We start from the raw sequence: 21,555 nt of genomic DNA on the forward strand, positions 1-21,555 counted from the left end.
TTACCTGCACTACGACACAGCACTGAGCGAGCCGATGCTGTCAATCACACGCCTGAGTCCCAAAGCAGTTTCAGTACCGTATGCTCCATTACGGGGTTACAGCCATCCCTAGTGCACTGGTGAGTAGCCCCGTAAGACAAGGCATGTAGGATGTTTTTACGGAAGGACAGTGTTAAAGCTTAAGTATAAAACTGCTGCAGAAAGCTTTTGTAATATGCAAAGTAAAAACACAAACAACAAATAAGCACTCAACAGAGTAGCAATTTCTGTCATGTGGAATCTAAGGCAGCTAAACCAACATGAGTTTCCATCTGCATAAAATGGATTATTTCATCTCTGAGTCTACTGGTATTATCTAACATACAAATTACAATTGTTAATGAAAAGATTGCTGGGTAGAATTCAGTACGGAGGTTTGCCTGAACATTTTTCAGCTGGTCTCACATTCCCGAGAATTCACCCCTTAGTGAATTCAGACCTTGAACGAATCCAAAATTTCTGAATGTACAGATGGGAAGGAAACTGCTTTGTTTTGAAACAGAATTGTAAATCAGTCTTCATTTGCAGATGGATACAAGGGGACTTGGAAAATATATGAACCTGGTCACAAGCAGCCATACAGTTTTAGGTTTGTTAGAGCTCATCTGCATAGAGAGGGAAGTACTAGATGAGTGAGGGTGTGAATTTAAAATGCTCACCAGCTGCCTTAACTGACACATCTGTGCTGCAACAAGAGCGCCTTTCTTTGGTTTAGCTTAATTCATTGCCAAAGTGCTGGTGTAATTTGTCATCTTTACAATGAAAGCACCACGTGAGTTGCTGTTTATATGGCAGATTTCTAAACTTTCCTGTCTGACCCGGACACTGATTTTGCTGCTCACTCAGGGAACTTGAACAGGCTTTTGGTGCCTTTGCACTTGTCTGAAGGAGGGGCTTCTCTTTTTTTCTTTTCCCCCTCTAGTTACGGTGACATGGTGCCCAAGACAATTGCTGGGAAGATATTTGGCTCCATCTGCTCCCTGAGCGGGGTGCTGGTCATCGCTCTGCCGGTTCCTGTCATCGTTTCCAACTTCAGCCGCATTTACCACCAGAACCAGAGAGCGGACAAGCGCAGAGCTCAGAAGGTAAGCCAGCCCTGCGCAGGGCCGCCGCGTGGCCTCCTCTCCCCAAGGCTCCGCCAGCGCTCGTCACTGCAGGGCGCGTGACGCATCAGTCACCACGGGAGCCTCTTCACAGAGGGCAGCCCACCGTCACCTGTCCACGTACCTGCATCCGCGCACAGTAACATTTACCCACAGTGAACTATCTGCGCCCATAGAGGCATAAGCTAGTTCACTTGCAGTATCCGGCGTACTGCCGTATCTTAAATGACAGAAGCACTGGGGCTTTTATTGCTCGCCTTGTCTACGCACCAGACCAAAATAAACACACAACTATGTACCCTGATATCATTACCAGGAACCACTTATCCTTCTGGCTGCATGGTTCCTCTGTCATCTCACTACCCTAAAGTTTTGGAAACACCCATCCAGACACATATACTTATGTACACATACCCCCTCAAAGCTGTTGACTATAATATAGACAAAACACTGGGAACATGCAACAGCCTCTAGGAATTTCAGGGGATTGTTGAATATTCCAAAATCTGAACAGTTTTTACAAGTGTATATATATATACACACACACATATATATCCCATTCACTGGGCAAGTATAACAGATTTATTGTATCTCTACTTCAGCCTGCTAAATTACCCTAAAACCAGAATTGCAGAATCCGGTTTTTACAACTGCTGTAAACTAAAAGTTTTAAGGACTGTTTCTCCCTATGGAATGCTGTCTGCCAGGAATCCAAGGCTCAGGGGACCTGAGGGAGAACAGTAGTAGAAAGACGTGCTATTTCTGATTCAGGCAGGCATCTGGGCCATGCCTACCTTTTGCATCGCAGGAAGCTGACAGCAGAGAGTTGAGATACAAAACCTACAAAACCACAAAATTTGGTAGTCAAAACACAGAAGCAGAGTAATAGATAGAATCATGCAGGAAGGGGCTGCAGTCATTGTGGGGTTTTACGCTTATATCTACATTCAGTTTGGCACTATACATGTAAAACTTAAACTGCAATAATTTTGGGGAGGTGTTTTTGAGGGAGAGTTGTTTGATCTGGTTAGTCATACAACATAATATAGATTAAAAAAAACCTAAAGATATTATAATGGAAGTCCACTCAGTAATACACACTGCTCAGTCAGAAGCTGGAGAGTGGGAAACTGGTATGGATCATTAAATTCATTTAATAAATTTAAATGATTTACAGAGTGGTTTGCCTAACATGAGGCTGCACCCCAGCATAACGTGTACTGCCACCCGGATTTAACTTGTAACAGGAACGGGCTAAGTGTCAGCGTGCAGGAAGGTCTGAGGTAGTCAGGCAGGGGTTAGCAGATCCTGTACATTAATAATGGTCTAGCCAAGACAACTAACGTACATCATCTCTTGAATGCATCTAGCACTGCAAGGGTGCAGCTGTACTTTGCTGTTAGGGAATGCTAAATAATGTTCTCTTGTGCAAGTCTGAAAGTACAATAAAAGTGGTGGTTTGAATGCTGTATGTATTGATCCTCAAGGTGCAAAAGTCAGTAACTGACCGTGTTGTAGTAAGCGTCAACAGCACCCAGAGTCCTTCTTGTCTTCTACAGAACAGATGGAACAAAGCTAACATGCATTAAGAGTATATGTTGCTGTGTCCAAGTGACAGCCACTGCAGGAAGAGCTATAATGAGTAGAATTTCTCCTGCATTAGCAAGCAAAGAGCAACATATTAATAAAAACAAGCTTTATGAATGCATAAGGAAAAGGCAAAATACAAAGCAATTAATAAAATGTAGGCAGAACAGTAGGTAAAACATAAACATGCACATGCTCCAGCAGCAGACTTGCAATCAGAGATGATTTTAGAAAAGATCTGGAACTTCTAATATTCAAGGAATGTTAAAGTAATATAAAAATCACTGCTATGTGAAAAGAAGAGATAGGAATCTATGGCTGGATTTTTGCAGATAGGAAGCAACTGATGAAGAAATTCAGTAGCAACTGGATGTCTCAGCCCTCCCAAATTCTTAGTCCTACTTATTCCAAACTCCAGATCATGACAAAGACACGCTGCAGAGGCTGTTTGGAAAGTTCCTTTCCGTAAGGTTGTCCTAAATCCTTTCTGTCAAAAGGTCACCAGATGTTCCATCACACTATCTGCCTTCTCTCATGTGCAAAGAAATATACATATATATATATATATGTGAATTTGTAAAGCTGCTTCCTGTGTTGTACCTGCTGTGCTCCTAACTTTCCAGTTTCCAGCTATGTCAGTCCTTTCACCAGCACTTACAATCACTTTTAAACACAAAAATCCCTTGAAACAATTCAAACACAGACAGCCCTCTCCATCAGAACATTGGTCACACAAATGCAATTCCATGGGTAATGGACAGGACTGTATTATAAGCATTATAGCAATATTATATTTCTTCTGCGTTAATAGCTAATTTAACATTAACTCATTAACATTAACTTGTGCTCTCCATCCTGTCTGCATTTAGAAACTTAAATTTCAAACCTTGGAGCACAATGTAACATGCAACAAAACTTCAACCAATTAACAACCGATTTCTCAGTGGAATGAACTTCTAAGTCATTGCAGTAACTTCTAAGGAACTATAAGCACAATTCACTCATCGCTAATCAGCAACATCTCTTGCATGTTCACACATTTAATTTAAGAAAAACAAACCAACAGAAAAAAGACCTCCCAATTGCCTTCATTTAAAACAATTTTTGAAATCAAGTATTAACTAAAATGAAGTGTTTTAAAAGAGAAATATGCACTTAGAAGTCTGTTTTAAAAGGGGCCAGTGCACAATAGCCCATTTATATAATTGAAGGTTTTGAGGGGGAGCACTTTTCTACTGAAATGGTGCATAAACACAAGAGAGAACGTGCTTTACAGAATAGTCAAAGAAGCAAATAAATAGGCGAGACAGATTCAAACAAGGTTTGTGCATAACCGTGGACTGAGATGCAAAGAAACTCCAGAACTGGACCCAGATGTGTGCTTTAAGAAGAGGCTGTCCTGTCCTGGCAGCCAGTGTTCTGAAGTTTCTTGCTGTGATTCACTTTTACCTTCATTTCTTGGACCACGATCCACTTGGTGACAAGGAAATATACCATGATCCTTGATGCTAATATGATTGATCGCAGCTTTTATAAGGTTTGCTGTATTGACACACATACTGTATAATTCCTCCCTTCCCCATTTGAATTTCTAATTCCCTTGATATTGGATGAATTTCTGGGCTAAGAAAGTTTTCTCAAGTCAGGAGTGTGAGTAATTCTCACATGCTCATCACTGCATGAATACTAAACAGAACAAGAGAGAGAGAGAGAGAGAGAGAGGGAGAGAGAAGTACATTAATGATGGTCTCTCTGGAGAGGGTCAGGATGTATACAGGGGAGTTAAGAATCTACTTTGAATGACATACTCTCCAGTGCACTGAATTCCTTCTTCAGGAATAGCGTAAATCTTAGTAATTGTTAAAGCTTTGCCCCCATCTAATTGAAGATACAGACATTTGCGTTGGTATTTCCAAAAGGCGGGAATAAAGCTCTTTGCACTCTCCCAGTCCTTCAATACCTAGAAGAGTCCACCAGTATCAGCTCCTTATAGGTATACAAGACACAGCTTCATTGAAATAACACATATGTCTTTCCAAAGTGTCTAGTGTGCTAAATAAATAGCTTCTCTTTTAATTGAAGAGTATTTTTTTAGTGTGTGCATTATTATAAATGCTTTAGAAGAAATTCAGTTTATTTCAAGAGTCATAACTACTATTTTATACAGTAGGTTTGAAGGTCAGAATCTAGACCATATTTATCTTTTGTTTATGAACTCATGCTGAAATTGTCCAATGAGAAATAATAAAGGCAAAAATAATGTAAGAGCGTTAAATGCCTGGACATGACACTCAAAGATGTAAAGGTAAGGAAAGGAGAGTCAGCAAACCTGGACTCTCCAGATTGGTATGAGTTTCTTAGAGGCTGCATTTCTTCAGAAAACAGGAAACCATTGCACAGCTCTGATGTTCCTCTGTGTTATTACATGCTCACTCTTAACCTTTTCTCACTGTTAAGGAGGCACTGGCTTAGGAGGGAAAGGTGTTTAAAGAGCATGAATAAAATACTGGGAGGTGTACCGACCAGCACCTATTATTTCAACTCACAGAGGAAAACCGCTCCTTAAAATGGAAAAAACTACCAGTGATTTAATCACCTTGAAGATAAATTATTCTTCTTCAAACCTGCATTGCAAGAGAATTAATTACAAGGAGATCTGGCAATCTTAATTCATTGTGCTGTGTCATCAAATTTTGTCCTCTGGCATGCAGCAAGGACCAGGTCAATCTGAATGGAAGATGAATTGATCATTTCTGACAAGATTCATTTTGGTAAAGTTGTTTTTTTCCAAAGACTTTTTTTCTTTTTGAGTGATGTGCTAAGAGCTGACCTCCCTGACATTGAAACAATGCTGTTCTTGAGTGAATGTCACAGCCTTTGGTTTTAAAACAGAATTTGACACTTAAAAGGCTTGACAGTAGAGTGACTCTCTAATTCAGACATGTGCTGGAGTCTCTCTCTTGCTGCGTTCAGTTTGCAGTATAGGTGCAAGGTGAGGAAGAGGGAGACAAGTACGTGATGCTGTCTCTGAGGCAGCAAGGATGCAGCCTGCAAGTGTTTCACCCCTCACTTTTCAGCCCTAGAAAGTAGAGGCAGCTGGTAATAGGTTCTGAACACGCTGCTCCTTTAAAAGCAGTAGAAACAATAAGACAGTATATTGCTTAGGAGTTAAGATTCTGTGCGAGTACAACACCGAGCTACAATGTTATTCCCACCCGAGCAGGGTAGGAGAGAAATGCATGGCTGAAAGATCATCAGATAATACAGTAGTGAAAAGAATGGACGTGGTCTTTGAGCTCAGTGCAATAAACCTCCCAGAAGAGCGGACTGCTTTCTCAAGGTTTCCTGGAGTGTTGTAGGTCTCTCGACTCTGTCGGACTAGTCAAAAATACTGTAAGAATCATTTTTCTGGAGTAATCTCTAGCTGGTGACAATGGCTACAAGCAGAGAACTATTTAAGACCAACATTAAAATTAAAGACCTTGTCTTTGCACAAGTATGTCAAACAATAACAAAACAAGGAAGAAAGAGGGGAGGAGAAACTATTAGACCTCTTAGTGGAATTATTTCTAGTCAGGTGTTTTTCAAAGTGTTACAGGATGCTTTCTTTGTCCTTAATCTCCCTGATACACTGACACTTGTCTTTGTACTACTTAGATTGTCCAGCTTTAAAAATAACCAATTCAGGTACCTCAGCTGGAAAGATTTCATGAAGGGCAACAAAGTTCATTTGTTCTGTTGGTCTTTTTATTACTGGAATAATGCTTCAGAAAAGACAACTATAGTCCCTTTAGTGGTGCAGAGCTGATGAAGAGAGTTGGAGGAGAAGATTCTGCTAGTAAGTGAGAGTTTCCAGCAAAGAACCAAACACCCAAATTCAGGCAAGGAAAGGACTACACAGGAAAAATTCATTTTGCAGAGCAGCTCTTACATAAAACTAACACAAGATGCTTTACAGGACTGAAGATCACAGGCTATCAAAGAGTATATGGTATAAACTAGGTGAAGCAGAGGAGTGGACACATTGCCTGATGGAGGAATTAAAGCATTCAATCACAGAACCAATAAGAGCAGGAGAAAGGAATGAAGGAGCAAGAGAGAAGCGGTATCTTTTCAGATGGACATCAATGAGAGGAAATAGATAGAGGAAGGTTACTGCAGACAGGAAGAACTACTCATGAGATGGTTGCACACAGGCAGCTATGACTCTGCAGACAGATGAAGAGGTAACTATGGAGATGCTTAAAAGGGGCTTAAGCCAAGGCAGGAAGAGTAAGAACACAAATGTCTTTCTGATTGTTCCATAAGAGGCATGTTAGAAACAGCCTGTTCCAGTCCAGCCGTCATCCACAGAGGCACAGGAAATAGGACTGCAGTCAGAGGAGTCAATGAAAAGGCAAGATGGGGATGAAGAGAATGCTTAATACTAGATTTATGGCATCATCTTACCCATGAGAAAGACTGCCCACACACCTGTCAATAACGAGGCCATTATAATAATTGATTTGCTACAAAGCAGGGGAGTCAGCTTTGAAATGTTCTGTTTTTCAGCTGACACCCCAAATTCTGGAGGTGGGTTAGTGAACTTTAGAATGTGGAACAGAATGGCCAGAAAAAGCTACTCTAGCAAAGCTGTGAGCTGTCTACGGAGAGCTCAGCAACAGAACATGACTCAGTTCCCAGCAGGGGATGGGGTTGGGAACTTAAGGAGAGAGAGAAACAATAAGGTTAAAACTGGAGCTGGCTGACATTTAAAAAACGTGGTTTTTTTCAACCACAATAAGTCTGTGTGGAATATGTTTTTGTTGTTGTTGATATTTAACAATTTGACAAGGAAAAAAGCTGCTGGTTTTTGAAGAGGGGAAAAAAAAAAGATTTCAGTTTTGCGGGGGTAGGTACCTCTTTTCTTTTCCTTCTCTTTTTCCTGTTTGCTGTTTGTCACATTCCCTAAAACAGTTCAGGGGAAAAAATAAACAAACCAGAAATCCTTCCTCTTTTTGTGTTGTATTATCCAGGAAAGCAAATGCCATTTTTAACCAGTTCAGCTAGTTCATATTCTCTGGGTCCCAAATTGCATAAGACAACTAGATGTCTCCAACCATCTTCTGAAAGGAAGGATCAAAATCAGAGAGCTACAGCTTATAGGTTCAGTCTCCAAAGCAAACCTATATATGTAAAATATTGAGCTGGTTGTCAATAGTGGCCCAATGCCCAATTAAAATAATTTCCACGCATATCCAGAAGCCGCTCTACATTTATTGCATGCCTTGAGGACCTTTCATATTCTCAGTCACAACCGGATAATAGTCTGTGATGCGTAAGAACCTGACTAATCCATCCTCGGGGCTGTCCCTTGGTCATCTCAGCAAGAGGGTCTCCCCTTTCCCCACCTGTTGGAAGTCCAAGCTGCATGTGGCAGGCTCTGTCCAGATGGCTCATTATGTAGCACAGTTGGTAGGATTTGTAATGGCTGATGTTGCTTGCTCCATCCCAGATGTCTAAACAAACATAATCTGAAACCGCCTTGTCAAGGAGACCTGCATGCAAAATGCTCAGCCAAAAACGTTGGGAAGCCTTCTACTACTTTGGAACTGGGTTCTAGTAATCAGATTCCTTTCCATTATCATTATTAACTAGTTATTTCACCATTGTGCCTATATAACGCAGAATTGAGTAGGCTGGGTGCAGTTTAGATTCCATGCAGTTCTCAATCTAAGTACAGAATACAGCTCAGCAACACCCCTGCACCAGCTGGAATACATGGTTATGTCTAGATTCAAGGATATGGATATATCCATTGGGTCAGGAAAAGCATAGCTTAAAGTGGGTGGAAGTGGTTATAAAGCTTATTGCTGTTACTAATTTGTACCATGACAGCGATTAACAGCCAAAGAGCAAGATTTGTCCCTGGTACATGTGGTGCTGGGATGGCAATTCAGGTCTCTCTGAGTCCTCTAATCACATATGTCAGAGAGATGGGAAAACTCCATAGTCTACCAGCAGATCTCTCCAGGGCCATTGCAAAATTTCACTGCTAACATACTCCCAGATGTCTTATACAGCCCAATTTGAAAAGTCTTGGAATCTCATTATTTCTCTCCTCCCACTCCACCCAGCAGCCACGGTCTGCAAAGTCTGACTCAGAACAAGTCTTTGTTATTCGAAGGTCATGAAAATCCAATCAAATAATAACTACTGATAACTTCAGCATCAGATCAGGCTCTAAACCAGCATGAGGCAGGACCTCTCTGGGCATGAATAGGAGCCTGCCTTCCTCTTTTGTATCCCTACTACAGCCATCCTCATTGTTTTGACAAGCGAGGATGTTTGTAGCAACATCAACCTTCCTACTTCCCCTCACCTTGACTCAGGTTTTCTCAAGCATAAAATTGGGATAAACCCTCTTCTTTTCCTGGCTCAGTGGCTTCTTGCAGAGTTAGTTCATGTACATGTACAAGGCTATAAAGTAAGACCATCTTTTGTTAATATTATTCATATCCAGGATTTTAAATTCATATGTGAGCCTTAGCACTAGCAATTTCTGCTCACTCACCAAACACAGCCGCAGAAATGACCGCATGTGTTTTTCCTGACCGGTCACTGGTAACAAGCAGAGCAACAGCAAATACTGGCAGAGAATTGTTCAAGAGCAAGCAAGGGAATCAAGAGCATGCATAAAACTTCCTGATAAGTTTTCCAAAAAAATGTATATGGGAAAAATCACACTCTGCTTGTGAGTACTCTGTAGGCAGAAAAAATAAATCAATCCATCAGGCAAATTGTTCCTTCAGAAATAGTTACTCTTTTCCTCTCTTTTTCAGGGCAACTCTTCTGTTTACTAATGCAGAGCACTGTCTGATGGTAATTTGAGCCACCTGTTCTCCATGTAAGGAACCATATAGACCAAACTCAGCATTAACTCTAAACAAATACAATAATAAAGTGCAATTCTACACATTGTCCACAAGCCCCAGTATGAAGCCGCCAGTGCATTTCAGTCCACGTATGAAACATAGCTTCCTTAGCTATTGAGTCAGGACAACTAGGAGCCATTCCAGTAAGAATGCGTAACAATGCTGGAATGCAAAAACGAGGGCCAGAGACACAAGTAACCATGACAACTCTGGAGCTTTCTGCTGACAAATCAGGGAGCACTTTCAGTGCCCAATATAGTATGTGAGGCAGGTTTTTCCCTTGATAGTCACCAAATCAAGGCATGTAGTCAATGCTCTGTGGTTGTCACTGTAAGGACATGAGCTATGACATACATTCTTCTATGAGTCTTCACTTCTTATCAAAAATGATCATGGGATGGATTTGCGATGATCTTTTTTTTCAGAAGTCTCATGCAAGAGACTTGTCCCCAGAGACCCTAGGAACAAGAGGAACAACTAAGAGCAGCTTAAGTAAGATAGCTAATTGCACTGCACAACAACTTTATTGTTACCTAATGACTTCTGAACAGTCTTCATCTGCAGCAAGCAACACTTCTCTCAGTTAATGCTGGAAGGTTTAAGTACAGAGAAGTGAGATGGAGCATAGCTCCTGTCCTTACCCTGGCCTGAGTAACTGCTGCCTGCACCCATGCAAGGAAAGCTTAATGCTGCTCGCTCTACTTGCTGCCTGTGGGTGCCTGCAATGCTGAGACGCTGCATGCTCTAACTGCCAGTGAACAGGCAGGGAGGCAGAGAAACTGCCCCACTGTCTTCTCTCTTCCCTTTGGGCTTTGTTTTGATGAAGTATTCCACTGGGAAGAACGAAGGACGTATGTTTTACAAATTTGCTTAGCTTTTCTTAACTTTTATAAAAAAAGATTTTTTTGTGTGTTTTCACTATCTTTCCATGAAAGGTGTGAGCAGACTTTAGCACTATATGATGTGATTGCTTCCATTTTTTGTAACTAATCACAAGCCTGCATAAAACCAACACCATTAATTAGTGTTCGTGTATCAGGTCTAATAGGTAGGCATGTGACACTAGATCAAATTCTGTTAATTTCTTCATCCCCTGAATGGTTTATAGCTATTAATTAGGGGTGCGATTTGTGTGAAAGAGGTTGTAAAGGTGAGATCTAGAAATACAGACAGAGAGACAGATAAGTCACAGGCAGACAGATACTCATCACAATTTGCTTTCAGTGAACACAGAACCTAAATTTATAATAATGGGGAACAGCAACCTCTCTATTAATAATGCAGGAAAATATAAAGCTCTTTTCTTCAGAAGCTGTTCATTAAGTAAAAGTGGTATTAGTTTCTGGACAAACTCTGACACCCTAATTTACATTTTGTACTCCTGGAGAATGTTACTGTGCATTTACAAAAGCCTGTTTTAACAGAATGAATTAATGATCTCTAGACAGAGATCAGTTATTTTCTATAGTCAGCTCTTATGTAGTATCCTTCTTACTACTTACTGGTTCAATGACTAGTGAAGAAATCTGCTGGCTATCACATCTAAGAATATTAGAGCCCTAATATTTGCAATAACATTTGTTTTGCAATCCTTACCTGGGAAATTACAAACTCCTGTAAAGATACAATTCCTGGTAACATTTGTCTCTTAACAGCATTACAGAGATTTTCATCTGTGCACATCTCTAACTCTAAGGAACTATACCAGATTCCCACTACAATTGGAACTGAACCTCTTTTGCCAGGCTTTCCTGAACTGATTTTGACCCAAGCTATAAAATCCACCCCAATGTTAAGAATGTTTTTTTTATTATTACTTCAAGAGGCAAACTGAAGAAATCAGGAGAGCTAGTTATGGAAGTCAGCTAAACTAGTAGTGTGGGAACCTGAGTGTACAGGAAGCTTTGAATTTCGGCCAAGATGGAATAAGTATGTATAACTAACTATTTCAAGCAAGGAAAAACTGTCCCTAAGGGTTGTTTATCTTACTGGATGGATGATAACTGAAAAAAAAGAGATATTAGGAATAAGCACAGCATCTACAAAGGATGAAAATATGAAATGTCAAGTAAAGGAATAAACTGAGAATTGTCAAATCCTAGGAAAAACGAAGTTTATTCTGTTCTTTGCTGTAGAGAGAATAAGGAGCAAATGCCAGAAAGAGAACTAAGTAAAAAGAAAATGTCAATACAATGGCAAATGAGTAGAATTGGCAACAAATACATGCAGGCTGGAAATCAGAAGAATATATCTAAACAGAAGAGTAATGAGATTGTAAAACAGATGCCTGGTATGAGTGACAGCTAAATTTTCACTAATTTTAAGCCAGAGCTTGTCAGGTTCACAATGAAAACGTACAAAAGGAAGTTTGCAACAGAAGGGGATTGACCTCAGTGTTCCAGTGGCTTCCTGACAGTCCTGCATTCACAGGTTCAAATTTTGCATATTACACTTTTTCAAAGTTCTCTGTTTAATCAGCCAGGGTATCTATGACTAGCAGAGAAGTCAAGATCCATTAAATTCCATATTCTGTGCATTGTTCTATAAATAGATTGAACATCATGTTCTTCAGTGTTGGAAAAGATTAAACGATATACTGCATTTGAAATGATGTTCTGTTGCTTTAATGGTGCCAAGGGTAAGGTAAGATTAAAAGGAGAGCCACAAAGGAGTGGAGGGAAATCTTTCATCTCTGGAAAGTAATGAAGAGGCCCAAAATAAGATCAAGGTCTGACTGTAAGTGGTTCTATCAAATTATATAGGAATATAATGAGTTCTACACTGTCTAATTTCCATATGCAGCTCTACAACATCTCCCCCAAAGCAATAATGGTAGAATATTTAAACTTGGCTCAAAAGCTGTTTAATGCAAAGATTTGAGAGGAAGGAGAAGTCCAAATGTGCACTCTTTCTTTCTTAGAAAAAGTTAGAATGACAGAAAGATGATCTGCAGAAATTAACTTTTCCAACTCTTTGCTTTAACTTTACCGCCTGCCTATTGCAATAGTCAGTTGGAAGCAGGGCTAGCAGAAGAATAACTACTACTTATTATACGGGCCATTTGCTTTTCAAACAGCTACTATTTCACCCAATGTTGAAATGCATGTAATAATCCCAAGTCCTAATTTGGCAGTCCAGCCTGTTTCCAAGCTTTGTTAAAGATGGCATATGAGCTCCTCAGAGTCATAAGCAGGACAGACAATCAGTGTTGCATGCTTATATTGAGGAAAGCACTCCACAGAAAGTAGGCATATTTAATTCCTTGTTCACTTTATTATTTCTGAATGCTTTTTAAAAAAAAAAAGAAAAAAATTTCTATTTTCCATTTGGCAAGGAAAAATTACCACAATAGGTCAGGAGAGCTAATCTGTTTTCCACTAGATGAAGATTTGACCCCTTCCCTTTTCAAGTTACATATGTGCACTGAGGTCCCAATAAGATGTACAAAGTTAAGTCTTTGCTGAATCCCTTTCTGAATTAGATGTTGAAATTAGTCAAAGGTGTCACAGACAAGATCATTTTAGGAAGTGCTGAACGTAACTACAAGAAAATACTTTCTGTCATTCCATACTCTAAGCCCTGTTGTTAAGTCTACAGAAACTCCATGCAATCTATTGCAACGCAATCTATTTGTTACTTTTTCCATATGCAAAAATCAACCATGTTCCTTCCATCTAGAATTCAATCTAGAATTTAAGTGCAAACCCAAACTAGCAACATATGCAGACAAATGTTAAAGCTCAAGAAAATCCAGCACTTATTGAATGGTTGTGACACTGTATCTTGCAGCTAAAAAACAGATCAAAAGTATTCTGTTGATTATATTTTAAAATAGCTTCATTTCAGACATGCAAACATTAAAAGACCAGGAGTGTACACATATTCCACCACTGGACTCACTGCAGTCATCACCAATAGCACTACTGATATTCAAACTGCTAATTATTTAGCAATAAAAAAGTGAAGTATCTGTTAATTATCTCCTATAGTTGCATTTTCTGCCAAGAATGCTCTTAGTGTGATTTTAACAGATAAAATTAGATAGGAAGGATAATGTTAATAACAGCTCCCAGCCCAAAGAGGGAGCAGAATTGGACACAGGGCCTGTACACGTAATACCTGGCATACAGGTACTCCAGTCTATCCCCTTGCTCAACAGGACAGAAGATCTGGATATCTGAAGGGGTCTGGCAAATATGAAATTACGTCATAAGTTGTAACTTAATAGTTTATTATACCACATACATCAAGAGTGAATACTATCTCCATAAGAACTAGATGAAAATCATTAATAAATAATAATTAGCTGTTTCCTGGGCCTGCCATCTGGTAAGCATTTTTCCTAGTCTGTAACTCCTGCTTCTTGCACTTCTCCAAAGCAGCTAAAAGATGAAAACTGACTATTCCTTTTCTCCTTTGTTTGTGAAACGTAGATACCCAGGAAGCTGGTATCTACTTACATCATCTGCGTTACCACATCTCAGCATTCCCCATGTACAGTTGGCTTCACTGCCCTTTCTGCTTATTCTGAGTCTCCAGTTTCTCTGTCTTTATACCCTAAAAAGCAGCAAGGAGCCAGAAGTTACTGAGATCTGCCTTCCATCCTGCTCTCAGAAACACGTGGGCACTAAGATAGCCAAATTAATCATTCTAACCTGTAAGTGGCTGTCATTAGTATTATTATTTTCATCATATAAATTATCTTCCAGATTAGGTCATATGCATTTTGAGATCCTGTGGTTTCCTAGCAACTCCTCTTACCACTCTACATGCAGACACAGTGTGCCGTTTTCTTTTCCTTTTTTAGACTATCTGGGCAGGGGTTATATTCAGTAACAGTGATCTCAGGCCTGGCCCTAATGACCTTTAGTCAGTCACATTTGCGGGATAAGATGCAGAAGTCAGGTATCCCTCTCCCAAAGACATTTGCAGCAGATGGCCAGAAAAACATGGCCCTGCGCTTGTCTGTGTCTTTTGTCCTGGAGACCAGAAGTATTGATCCCTATAAATACAAGTCTAAGATCACAAAAGCATACCCACAGGTATTAAGAAAGGCAGTACTGGGAAGACCCTATCAGCCTAAATCTCTACATTTCTGACACTGAAGTACGTGACAGTACATAGTTTAGGGTTCTCTGCAAAGAACTAGGCCTTCAAAGCTTGTGTGGACTGTTCCAAGTGGAAAGCTTTTGCTTCTGGAATTTACTCCTCACCTGATTTGTCAAAGCACACCTTTGTTGGCTGGCCAAATTCAGACTGATGGATTCCAACAGATGATGCAGAATTCCTCTGAAATGACCAGCTTCTACCTGCTTTCATTCTGTAACCAGAATCTTAACTCACTACCAGGTGCCCTTCACATCCTCAGTCCTTCTTGGCTCAGTCACATAAACTAGGGCTGAACCTTGGCTGCAGATGTCAAGAGGGGAATGCCTCGCTACACTTAAACCCTTCATTCCTTTCAGGCATGACTGAAGTTTTGCATCCTGAGTAAATGTACAAAATGTACCTAAATATTATGTAAAGCTTGTATCACTTCGTAATTATGTTTACGAAACAAAACACATTTACACACAGACTTCTGCATAAAAGAAGATGAACCATGGCTTCTACAGTTGTTTCTAGTCTAACTTTGGAAATTGTCTGGAGGGTCAGACCAATTTTAGGCACCAATTTTAATTAACTTCTCTAGCTAAGTTAATCAAGATAGCTACCAAATTTAATCATGATGAGGACACAGAGTTGGGTGGTGTGACTATCCTAAGAAGTCTTTTGTGTAGGAAAATAGGATTAATTCCTACCCTGCCCCACTGACATTTTTTAAAATAACAATGTCTGTTCTAAACTACAAAGCTATGGGGCTTAATTATTTAGATAGCTAGTGGCCCTGTTTCAAAGAAGAAAAGAGAACAGATCTCAGAGACGAACCATCTCCAGTCCATGTGGAGTACAGCTATTAATATTTGATCTCCTGCTAGCCTGGAGGCAAAGGGAATAATGCTCATTACAAGAGCCTAGGACTGAATCCACTTTAACAATTAACTGAACTGATGAGGATAGCAACCAAAGATGACAATGAAACCTTTCCGGCTATATGTGAGGTGGGCATATTGGGGGACTCTTGTACTTCCTGCAGCAAAGAGCTGATATTTTGTCAGTCATAGAAAGGAAGCAAGAGCCTTCTGTGGTTGCCATCAGAGCCTCAGTGTAAAGACCATCACTGGATCCAATATCCAGTCCTGATTATAGAAGAGATAAGTTAATTCTGAAAAGTGAGGAACAGAGACACAAAGGCGTACATCTTGAAAAGAGATAAAATAACTTAGTGGAAATGTAATTAACAGGAACAGAGGACTATTCCATCTCCCAGTTATGTGGGATTGTCTTTCAGTCTCTTACCCTCTGCTCCCTGCCTCTAACTCACCTTCAGATTTGCCTCAGAGAAATTCCACTAGTGTCAGTAAAAACCTTGCTCAGCACAGGTTGCGACATGGCTCTTACCTGTAATTCCTGGCTTCTAATCTCTTTTTGGGGCATGTAGAACTCGTACAAACACTTCTTCAACATGCAATAGCCATATACTGCTGCCAACCCATCACAATTACAGTAATATAAATTACAACAGTTAGGTATAGAAAGGCTGTAAGGCAGAAAAAGTACCTAGGTTACAACTTTACATTCTTCCTTTCTTAGCTTTGCTGGTGGTTTCCTCTCACTCATGATAAAATCAGTCCTGTCACATTTAATACACATTCTGGGTCCAGAATGCTTGAAAATCATCTTTATTCCACAAAACAGTTCCAGACAGGACTTGCAGACAGCAATTCATTCTGTCCATTTTGCATACTTCTCTGGATTGTCCCCAGTGGGGTGTCTCATTCATTTATGGGGAGAGCATCTGAAAAAGCCTAAGAGTCTAATAGCTAACATAGGCAGCTACTGTTTGGGTGGTATCCCTCTCACCTATATATTCATTTAAGAGCATATGGCAACTTTGCATGGGTCCATTGCTGTAGGAAACCACTAATGGCCATAAGAGATGTACTTCACATTGTGTCTGCCAAGGAACAGCTGTTCCTCAGACTCCAAATCATATTTTGAAGGTGGGAAGGAATCAGACTGAGACTTCTTATGTCTTTTTTCACCAAGTATTGACTTTGGCATCAGAGTCACAGACCTCTAACGGCAGAAATTTTAGTCTGGACTGTGCGATCTGTCCAGATTAGGAAATGTTAACTGCTTTGTTTGGGGCTAAGGCAGGGTCTACCCCAGCCTAGGGGAGTCTTTGAATTTTTTGTTCCAGATTCCAGTCTTTGGCCAGTCTTTATTGAGGGCATAGAACAACTCAGCAGTTTGGGAAGACCGAAGACTGAAGACCCAATTTAATTTTCTTTTTGCATCCTCAGTCTAAGCCTTGCAAATACAACTCATGAACCTTTCACAGGGTCACCACAGAGCCCTGTGAAATATTTTGGACCAGTACAGAGTAAGTTTCATCAGAGATTTCACGCTCATATATTGAAGTCTTAATGTTAAAATGAGTCAATGAAATATAGAAGAGAAATTCTATTTTGGATGTCCCCAGTTTAGGGTGACAAAAGTGGGCCTATTTTTCAGACTGGTCACTGTCTGTGCCTCCTAAGTAAAGCTGCAAAACAGTATCCTGCACATGTTTTTGCCCAGGAAACTGCATGCTTAAGCAGAAGCTCTTGAGGTTAAATATTGAGGGCCAGAGTCACTCACACATGTACAGTAATAGAGCTCCTAGAATTATTATACTCTCTAGACCCACCGCAGATATTTGCCTCTTGGCTTTACTCTTCCTACAGCGTATACCCATTAGCACCTCTAATTAGAAAGGAAAATCACAAGTTCCATGTTATTTAAAAGATTATGCATTTTAAAATACAGCACAATGTAATTATTTTTTAATAGCCACAGCTATTTCATGTATTTACTTTTAATGGTGTTTGAGTCATAAATTAACAGTAGAAAAGAAAAAGGCAAATCAGCACTTGACAGAAAAGCAGGCAGCATTTGAAAAGACAAAGTGGAATGTTAAAAACTAAAATCAAAAGGGAAGAGGGTCTTATTCGTTTTTCTTCTTTGCCTTATTCAAGACCATCTTTTATCATTTAATTTGTCTTTCTAGGGGTCAAGGTGGTGAGGGATAAATAAATACTTGAGAAGAGTGGTTTGTTCTTTTTGAGTTGAATCTCTGTGTTGTTGCTACGTAACTTGTGCCTGTCGGTCAAGGGATGCGTACTTTTGGATAAACACAGACTTATATTATCAGATACCAAAGCTAATAAACTACCGCTGCCACTGCAGATGACAGAGGAGCAGATAAGGTACCTTCCCTTACTGCAGAATGATATATGTAGACTTTTTCATCGGTATTTTCCAATGTTAAATTAACAATCTATGTTACTTGGCTAGTAAGTGAAGCAAAGTACCAAATCTCCTTCTGAATGACTCTTATTAGCCACTTGCTTTGCAGCAGCATCCACAGCATCACTAAGGCCCAGGTGTCACTGTGCTGGATGCTGCACAAGCAGACCAAATGACAATACAGGCCTCAGAGCACAGAGCTGAAAGATAAAGACAGACAGATTAATACACAGTCAAGCACATTAGAGAGGTTGGTCGGTCATGGGAACAACATGCAGGCAGACCACGTGTATGCTGCTACATCACACTGTCTTCCTTCTCCTACAGTCCTCCTATGCCAAGAACATGTCTAAGTCAAGTGCCGTTAGTTGCTGTGCATCTCACCCCCCCAAAATCACTAATAACATATGAAAGGATAAACAAACCTGCAGGGCCCCCCATTTCCTATCTCTGGAAAGAGCATTAACGCATTGTGGCAGATACTGTTCTTCAGATATATGTAGTCATTTGAGTCCTATAGACAAGCTGGAAGCAGACCTGTGTTAGCTGTTCTTGACATCAGCCTTGTGTTGCCTGTTTACCTCTCGTATTTCACCCCCAGGGTTTTTCTGGTGTGAAAAGAACCATAAATTTCCTTCCCCTGGTATAGGCAGCACAGGAGTGATTACCTGATGTGCCAAAGTATAAATTCAGCTTGCTTGTCTTCACAGAAAGCCCGACTTGCAAGGATTCGAGTGGCCAAAACAGGTAGTTCCAACGCTTACCTTCACAGCAAGCGCAACGGCCTCCTGAATGAAGCCCTGGAGTTGACGGTGAGTACAGAGAAAATAATTCCTTCCACATGAGAGTCTGAAAATTTCCCTATTCCCAGTCCTCTTTCTGGTCTCCCTCCCTCTCTCAATCTGTTGTCACCTAATTGCTCATTATTCAGTGTGGCAGCCTCACACACTGAATGGTGTTACACTATAATTATGCCCTAATGTACTGTATGTAGGGATAGCTAGGATCCAGCTGCGAGACTGGATTGGAGGAAAAAACTTTCTTGAGCTCCTTCTTGAGCTAGGAGAGGATCCAGCCTTCATCAGTATTAATGGATCGGGTTCACAGTTCTGTCAAAGCCCTCTGTGTGATGAAACTATCGGAGCTCTACTGATGTATACCACCAACAGTCTGCCCTTCCTATAAATATCTACAATCTTTTAACAAATGTTGTTTATTTTTAAGAGTCTCTCTCGAATATATATATCGTACCATGGTTATTAAAGAACAGCATATTGTTCAGAAATAGCTCAGTAAAACCTCACTGATTTCTACTTTTCTAAGAGATTATTGTGCGCACACATCATGAGTCATGTATGAAAGTACACACATACATGCAAACTGAATGCACCCTCCTCTGCTTCTCACCAAGAGACAGCCCACAAGTGTACTTTCACATACACATCCAGAGGTTTCAACAATTGAAATCAAATATGCTGAGGAACAGAAAAGTAATGTGAAAACACATAGAAGTCATTGCCTGAGATATGATTGCTGGCAGCAGCACCTCTGGAATTATTACAAGCTCTTCATTGCTAATTGGTGGCAGAGTAAGAGCATCTGATCACACCCAACAGGGGAAGAAAATAATTCCTGTTTCAGGCAGTTTGGTGGTAGGTACACTTTTAACAGAAAGGTATCTGTAGGCTCATATTAGCTATTCATGAGACGTAAAAGTTTTAAGCATGTCAGATTGCTCAGCAAAATCAGTGAAAACAAGATGAGGTTATTACGTTAAGCCTGATCAAGACCAGAGCAGGTATTAGCACATTTCATGGATTTCATTTCAAATAAATCAGCGCTGGGTGCACACGAGGAGCAAAGAGCAAGATGAAGGATGTTTAATTGAGCGACCAGAGCTGCCTAGTATTTGTTCATGCATCTTTACTTGGGGCCTAATCCTTCAAACACCTGCTGTTTTGCCTGGCATACTTCAGCACAGGACAATGTTTGCCTTTGTAAGCAAAGCTGAAAAGCCTTTTCAGCTCATGGCATTACAAGTTGCTCACTAGTACCTGACCCCGTTCCTATTCAAGTTCAGTGGTCAAATTAGCATCAGATTGCTTTGTCAGTCAGGTACACATCCCATTCCTGATACCTTGCCCAGAACTCACGCTAAGTTTAATGGACTTCACATGGCCAGATTGCCATAGTATGGGTTTGTTACCCAGCAGTAATTCTAACTGCAGTTACTACACAACCATTACCAGATATTAGCACTTTCATCGTGAGCAATCACACAGTACTGTTATCAATGTATAATTGCTTACAAGGGCCCAGGAGACTGCCTTGCATTCTGACACCTTGCGGGTTTACCCAAGACAAGAATTGCCCCAAAACATGTCCGAGCTGTGGCTCAGCAGTTAAACTAATAAATTGAGAATGAAGGACTGTTCAGGATTCAGAAATACATGCCAGAATTTCCTCTCATTAGCATCAGAATGAATACACTGAAATCATCTTTCGAGGGAACAGCATGTCTTCAGCCTGTAGCCTTGTACCAAAGTAAAGAAAAAGTGAAGGAAAGGATTCATCCAAGGAGAGCAGCAAGAAGGATTTTTGCTCCTAGAGAAAATATAGTCTCTTGCTTCAGAAACATGTGGATTTGTGGCATTTTGCATTCACCATCTAGACACCAAGTGCTCAGAGCTTTTTCTTCTCATTTAGAGAGATGAAGGGAGTGTTGTTAGTGGGTTTTATGTCAGAAGTGCTCAAGGGATGGTGAGTTTCTTCCCATGGCAGCAGCCTACATATCCTCTTACTGTTAATCTCCTTGTACAGCTAGCTGAAATTCCCTTTTAGCTAAAAAGCTAGGAGGCGTATATCCTGGGAACAGTAGGTTGTGAGGTCTTGTCCCTTTTCACAAGCAGAATCTGCTTAGCCACAGAATAGAGAAGCATTATAGCCATTCTCATGGGAAGGGACAGCTTATCACTGAACCAGTTCATCTCAGTTCACCAACGTCCAATTTTGTGTGCTGTACCACTAAGCAGAAGAAGTAAAATAAAAGTACGTCGGATTTCAGAACTGAACACTACAACATGTTTCAGTCTTTCTCCAAGCAACCAGCAGCTCAGTGAATGCCTTCCAAGAACAAACTGAATGGTAGCTGGCATCAAACCTTTGCAAAACTGGCATCCCAGCTCAAATAGCAAGCCATCCCCTCACCGCCCCCCTACAGGGCTTTTCATTACAAGCAGACTCTTCCAATGAAGACACAGATTTTGTTTGCCTGCAGCAATATAGGTACCACTGATGCAATTTTTACAGACACACATTCTTCAACAGTAAAATCAAAATGCCAAGCATTTGTATGATGTTGGCACTCCCACTGTCGTAGATGCAGTAGTTCCTGCAGCTCTCATTTTCTGTTTGCATGCTAGGACGTTCCAGACGACTGTATGCTTTTTGTTTTTGAAAGCACAGAGCTGGCTGAAGAAAAGGTGAAAGGAAGATAAGGTAGGAATCAGACTCACTGGTGG

The 21,555-nt window shown here is 40.4% G+C and overlaps 1 protein-coding gene across 2 annotated transcripts in view; it reads left to right on the forward strand.

The window, feature by feature from the left end:
• The window catches only part of KCND3 (potassium voltage-gated channel subfamily D member 3), a 138,794-nt gene that overhangs the window by 107,612 nt on the left and 9,627 nt on the right, over window positions 1–21,555 (forward strand). For both annotated transcript variants that reach the window (XM_026077221.1, XM_026077222.1), the window contains exons 2-3: window positions 962–1,124; window positions 18,745–18,846. In XM_026077221.1, the coding sequence (XP_025933006.1) occupies window positions 962–1,124; window positions 18,745–18,846 (265 nt within the window). The remainder of the gene's footprint in view (window positions 1–961; window positions 1,125–18,744; window positions 18,847–21,555) is intronic.

The sequence above is a fragment of the Apteryx rowi genome, unplaced genomic scaffold (genome assembly GCF_003343035.1).
Source record: "Apteryx rowi isolate R43461 unplaced genomic scaffold, aptRow1 scaffold_45, whole genome shotgun sequence".
In the NCBI taxonomy this organism is placed as follows: Eukaryota; Metazoa; Chordata; class Aves; order Apterygiformes; family Apterygidae; genus Apteryx; species Apteryx rowi.